At 61.3% G+C, this 6,463-nt stretch overlaps 1 protein-coding gene across 1 annotated transcript; it reads right to left on the reverse strand.

The window, feature by feature from the left end:
* Window positions 1-1,824: 1,824 nt before the first annotated feature.
* On the reverse strand, window positions 1,825-4,984 carry Sox12 (SRY-box transcription factor 12). The gene is made up of 2 exons (XM_004840617.4): window positions 3,620-4,984; window positions 1,825-2,848 (listed from the first exon to the last, which is right to left on the reverse strand). The coding sequence occupies exon 1, from the start codon at window positions 4,605-4,607 to the stop codon at window positions 3,678-3,680; it is 930 nt and encodes a 309-aa protein (XP_004840674.1). The 5' UTR covers window positions 4,608-4,984; the 3' UTR covers window positions 1,825-2,848; window positions 3,620-3,677.
* Between the last annotated feature and the right edge of the window lie 1,479 nt (window positions 4,985-6,463).

Below are 6,463 nucleotides of genomic sequence, written 5' to 3' on the forward strand. Positions count from 1 at the left end.
TGGATTCAATCCCCAGTAAAATAGACACACGTGCGCACACCCACACCCACAAGTGAAAGGAACCAGAGCAAGAGATGCTTTCTCTCCTTGCCACCCACCCCCAACCTATGGGGCACCAAGGCCTTCGAGGGGGAGGCATCTTGCCAGTGGCTCCACAGCACCAGCACTGTCTCCCTCCTCCTGAGCCATCCTGAAGGCCAGACAGCCACAATTGTCTGCCCCCACCATGGGTCAGGGCAGTGAGAGTGCACTCTGGCATGCCCCGGGCTCAGCTGCAGCTCTGGAGTGTTTGGACTGGCATGGCCCCAGGGGTGGTGCTGATGGGTGTTGGTAATAGGAAGACTTGAGACTCAGGGAAACTGGGGGTATCTGTGGTGCCCAGCTGCCACTGCTGAGCCAGTGATCCCACTCCCACTGTCCAGCTCTTGGACTTCCTCTGATGCTGATGGTTCCCCAGAAGCAGACGCAGAGATTGAGTTGCAGGTGCAAGATGTTTATTAGGGACACCTGTGAAAAGAAGACTGGGCACAGGAAGAGGTCAAACTGTGCTGCAGGCCTGACAAAGCCCTGGCTGCCAACTGTACAAATGGCCAGGTGTGCACCCCATGCCTGGCTCAGCCACCAGGGCAGGCTGGTGGGCCAGGTGTGACCTCAGTGAGGTGTTCTCTCCAACCCAGGAGCTGACCATCCATGACCCTAAGCCCTTGCTAGGAGGGCCTTCTGTGCAGCATATGGCACCACCTTCCTCGCCTTCTCAACACTACCTCTTATAGGATTGTTTCCCAGCTTGCTTCCAACCAGTGGCTGAAAGGAAGCACTTAGCCTCTGCTCTTGGAGTGGGGAGAAGAGGCTTTATCTGAGTAGAGGAATTCACTGGATCTGGTGAACAAGTTAGGGGCAGGGATATCACGGAAACAGAGGGAAAGCCCTGGTCAGTTTCCAAGACACACCAGCCAGCCTCGTGGGGAGGATGACACAGGAGTTGACCTCATAAAGAGGAATCGTGGCTTCTGTTCCTTTCTGGTCATGCAGTGAGTCTACACTGCAGGGTGGTGTGTGCCCTACCTGTAGGCTGGCCCGGGGACGTGGGGCAGGGCCTGAACAGTACTTCCCCAGCAGATGGAACCAATATCCCAGGCTTCAGCTTCCCCAACTCTCAGCTTCCTCCACTGACAGTGGAGGAAGGAAATCTAAGGAGCACCATGTCACATCAGCCCAGGAAGCAGGTTTACTCCTTATCCTCATGTGACACATTCAGAAAAAAGAGCTGGGATGACTTAATCTGCTTAAGGTCACACAGGTGCTTGGGCAGGAGCTGGGCTTTGGGCAGTGTGGTCCTAACCTGCTTTTTAATTCTCATTTAGGGCAAGGTCAAACTAACCTGCCCAAATACCTGCTTCATTTGGCTCAGAGGTTTAAAAATATTTGAGTCAGCTTTCATTTTGAAATTATGATGACTCAGAAGCAGCAATGTCTCCAGCTTCTCTTGAAAAATCTGGCCATTTGGCTACCCCAGACCAAATCCCTACACAACTGGCACAGGTACAACTGGCAACAGGTACCCAGTTGCCACCCTTGAACTGGGTTACCACACCAGTGTTCACTCATTCATATTACCTGCCTGGCCTCTGCAGGGGAGGAGTGTGCTACCCTCGGTGAGGACAGGGAGTCCTGAGACAGGACACAGAGGTCCACACAGGCCAGGTACCTTGTCCCCAGATAGCCAGCTCTTCCTGCATAGCCTAGGTCCTATGGACTTGAATCTGGCAATCTGTTGGGGGGAGGGTTGAGGAAAAGCACAGACATGCAGAACCACAGGGCAAGGTCGGGGCAAATACACTTTATTCAGTCCTGGCATCAGACTGGCGGAAGTCCTGCTGCATGTGCCAGTGCCCCAGATGGAGGGACCCTTCCCCTCAGCTACTAGACTAGTTCTCCAAGACCACAGACAGTGACATCTCTTCACTCACATGACATTTTCTCAGTTTTTTCATTGTCTTTTTTCGTTTTCTTAAAAAAGAGAGAGAGAGAGAGAGAGAGAGAGAGAGAGAGAGAGCGCACAAGAAAGGCCCAGAGCCGGAGCACCAAGCTTAAAGGAGGCAGCTGGTGGCTTTGTCAGCGAAGGGAACGCGTGGGGGCAGAGACCTGTAGAGACCCTGGGCAGGGGTCCTGGAGGACTCTGGGACCGTTTGTTCCTGAGATTTGTGTATGTGAATGAGAGTGTGTGAGCCACCCAGAGGTGAACACACGCCGGCGATACAGGTAGTGAGGGTAGAGGGGATGTGGGGAGGCCGGAGGGGCGGGGGTTCAGTGGGGAGCTGGGCTGAGAGGGTAACAGCAGGCGGACAGGGTTTCAGGCACCCTGAACTGGACACATCTTCCTTACAACAGCAGCGCCATATCCATTTCTCAAGTGGAAAAACCGAGGCACAAATGCATCCTCCTCCAGGCCAGAATGTCTCCCCTGACCGGTAGGTGGTCACTCTCAAGGCGCTGTTTACAAGTGGGCTCTTTCCTGCCACCCATCTGCTATCCTGTCTCAGTTCCAACCCCCTAGCACCAACGTGGCTCAGTTTCTCCCACTGATACTGCAGCTATAGTTATTAAGGATGGATTTGGGTGACAAGAAGGGGACAGTGGGTTTAGGGAGGAGCCCAGGCTGGGAGGGTGCCCTGAGTTGAATAGGGCGCTTCCCCAGGGGAAGGGGGGTGGGAGCAGCAGGAATCCTGTTCCCAAACACTGTAGGTATCTCATTTCTAAATTTTCTTGGTCAATCCTTTTCTCTTCGATGGATTTCCAGAGAAAGATTTTCCTCCCAATTTCCAGTTGGGGAAAGGAAGGGACGTTCCTGGGGACCAAGATAAGCATTAATGGCAGTCACGCAGTTGGGAAGGTGGTGGGCATGGGCGACCCCATCAGGGAAGAGGGTCTATGGAACTTGGAGTCTCAAATCCCAGCCACCCCTTCTGAACGATCTAATTTCTTTCTCTCCCTACTAAGTGCTCCTCCCATTAAGGTAGTGACGCCCCGTCAGGTAGAGAGGAAGTCAAGGGCTCCGGGACCAAAGGGTTTCTCAGGATCACTCCCTGCTCGACCCGTCCTTCTCCGTACAGACCACAGAGACTGGAGGCGGTCCAGGGACCAGCCCCCTCCTCCCAAGTAGTATTAAGCATGCGCAAGGAGGGGGCTGGGCCCAAGCGCTCTAGGGTTGAAGGAGCGCGCCCCACCCCCGGGGGGGCGGGGCCTACGAAGAGCGCGTGGTGCTGTGTCGCCCCCTATCAAACTAGACAGGTTAGGCGAGGGCGGAGTTTCTCGAGCAAGGGAGGGGGCGTGTCCTCCGGCCACGAGGAGGGGCGTGTGCAAAGTAGGGGGAGGGGTGCAGGTCGGTAATGGGGACAGGAGGTGTAGCGGAGGGGGTCTGGCTGCTGGTGGCTGTGAGGGAGGGGACAAGATGAGGAGGAGCTTGGCTGTCAGGGAAAGGCTGGGGGTTGGGTTGCCTTGGGGTGTGTCCGCGGAGGAGGGGTATGTCTGGATCCGAGGGGGGGATGGGCACGTCTAGGAGGGGAGAGGCTGCGCGGGAGATGGGGTGCCAGCCTCGGCCTCCGAGGGGCCCCAATACCTGATTCCTGTATGTAAACAGCTGGTTTGGGGGCATGCGCGCCCCGCTGACGGAGGGCTCAGTAGGTGAAAACCAGGTCGGCGATGCTAGACGGGCGCCAGTCCCCTGCGATCATCTCGGTGACCTCGGGGGTGCAGTAGTCCGGGAACTCGAAGTGTGACGTGCCCGAGGCAGGTGGCAGGTCCGGGTCGCGGTCCAGGGCGGTGCAGTCCAGGCCAGTGGGGACGGGGGGCAGCCTGGACAGAAAGCCCAGGGGCTCCTCCCCCGACGCCACCGTCTCCTCGCCTTCCTCCACCGCTGCCGCCTCCTCCTCCTCCAGCTCCTCGTCCTCCGATGGGGTCGGGGAGGCGGCGGGGGCGGCCGCCCCCTCAACCGACGGCCCTTGGGCGCGCTCCGCCGGTCCCCGGGCGGCCCGCCCCGCCGGGACCATCCGCCACAGCTCCCGCCCTGGGGTCTCGACTAGGCGCACCTCTAGTAGCTCCTCGTCGTCGTCCTCATCGTCGTCCTCGGGCGGCGCCGCACTGCCCCCCAAGGGCCCTCCCGCCGCCCGGCGGGCCCCGCGGCTCGGCAGTTGCGGCCCGGGTTTGAGCCGGCTGCTACCACCGCCGGGGGGGCGGGGCCGCGCCTTGGCGGGCGTCCCCTTGCTCTTTTTGCGCGGCCGGTACTTGTAGTCCGGGTAATCCGCCATGTGCTTGAGGCGCAGCCGCTCCGCCTCCCTCACGAACGGGATCTTCTCTGAATCCTGCAGCAGCTGCCAGCGGCGGCCCAGGCGCTTGGAGATCTCGGCGTTGTGCATGTCGGGCCACTGGTCCATGATCTTCCGCCGCTCATGCTGCGACCACACCATGAACGCGTTCATTGGCCTCTTGATGTGGCCGCTCGGGGTCTTGCACCAGCCGGGCTCGCGCGCCCCCTCCTCGGTCGGCCCGGGCCCCGGGGGCGGCGGCCCGCCGTCCCGCTTCGCCCGCGCGCCCCGCTGCTGCACCATCGCGCCTGGGCCCGGGGCCGCTAGACGCCGCCGGGGGCCGTCCGCATCCTCCGCGGCTGGGGGTGGGGGAGGAGGCAGCGGCGACTGAGGGGCGGCCCCGCCCCGTGGCTCAGCCCGGCCCCCGCGAGCTGGGGAAAAGAGCTGAGCACTCGGGCCCACCGGACGGCTGGGGGAGGTCAGCGCCGCGGTCTCAGGCGGGCTCGGCGCGGCCCCGCCGCCCTGGGCAAATTGAGCCCCGCCGTTCGCCACACATTGTTGTGCGGGTGCGGAGGAATCGCGCCCCCCGGGCTCCGTGGGCGCTTCTTGCAGCCTCCGGCTCTGCCACGGCCCGCGCGCGCCGCTCCCCGCCCCGCCGCCGCCGCCTTCCAGTCTCTTTTTCCCTGCGCGGCCCCGCCAGCGCGCGCGCCACCCCTCCCCCTCGCCGTCTGCGGACCGCTGCCGCTGCAGCGAGCGCGGGGCCGCCCCGTGTAAACACCGAGGTGCCCGCCTGGGCTGCTGCCGGGCCACGCCTCGCGTTCGGGCGACGCGTCACCCGTTGCTGGGCAGAGAACCCGGTATTTGCATCTCCCAATCGCTGGCCGCTGGAGCTGGGCGGGTCTCGGGCTGCGGGCTGGGGGTCTCGGGCTTGGGATGGGGGAGATGGATGAGATCGGTTTCTTTTTTAGGCTAGGGGCTGGAGGGAAGGGGGGGGCGCCGAGCATGCTTCCCATCTGGCTCTCAAAGCTTGCACTCGCTCTGTGTGGCCTTTGTAGTATTAGCTTATTCAGTGACACCTGCCGCCAGGTGAGAACTCCCGCCCCTTTCTCTTACGTGGTCATCTTTTGGAGCGTCCCAGAGGAGAGTTTGGGGCAGCCAAGACTGAAGATTCTTAGAGGGACAGACTCACTTTGTCATAGCCCAAGCCTACTACACACAAGGTCCAGCCACGTATTAATGAGTACTTTTGGATCCAGTGAACGAACCCTCATACATATAGAGAAAAAGGAGAGGCACAAGGATACTGAGAAAGGAAAGACACCCACTTTCCAAAGACGAAACCCTGAGGCCATGTACTCTTTGATTCGAGTCCCAGGCTCACGCGCCAGTGCTCTCTCAAGAGCACCAAAGCGCCGGGCCACCGAGGTTCTCGCGCACCGAGGGCTTCAGCTTCTCAGGAGCCTCAAGCGGGCAAATTTGGAGGACGCGCAGGCCCACGGACCCAGCTCTGTTCAGGTGGGGCGCGTCGCCCCGCCCAGGCCGCGAGCCGCGTGCGGGCTGGGGGCGGAGCCGGCCAGGGGCGGGGCCAGTTGCACGCTGGTTGCGCGTGGCTGGGAAGGGCCTTGAGCTCCCAGCTCACCACGTGTGAGCCGGTTCTGGTACCACCTGCCGTGCGCCACCCAGGGGGAGGTCACCTTCACGGGCGTAGTGGGCCTGGGTGTGGGAGGCGGTGCGGAGGCTTTCCCCTGAGAAATAGGAGCTGGCAGGGGTCCGGATAAAGGTCTCAAAGGTGCCATTCCCCCGGGGCATAGCGGGTACCGTGAGGGGCGGGGAACGCGCCTCTAGTGGCAGGGCTCACCCCTCTCCAGGCCTGCAAGGACTGAGCCCTAGTGCGAGACTAGGGGACGGGGAGGGCGGGCAGAGGCGCGGCTCTGCGGCGCGGTGCCCTGGGTGCCTGGGACGGTAATTGGAGCATCCCTGGCGGGGCGGGGGGGGGGGCTCTTAAAGGCATAGTGAGCTCAGAAGGGAAGGCTCTGGTCCCGCCGGCCTGGTCCCGCCACCTCTTTGGAAGCTGACAGCTGAAAATCCCTGCGTTTGAATCTTCCCAACTGCAGCCTCGGCGGTTTATTGTTCCCCGAAGTTAGAATCACTGTGTTCAT

The sequence above is a fragment of the Heterocephalus glaber genome, unplaced genomic scaffold (genome assembly GCF_053883595.1).
Source record: "Heterocephalus glaber isolate CG9 unplaced genomic scaffold, H.glaber_assembly_v1.0 deba00001532, whole genome shotgun sequence".
NCBI lineage: Eukaryota > Metazoa > Chordata > Mammalia > Rodentia > Bathyergidae > Heterocephalus > Heterocephalus glaber.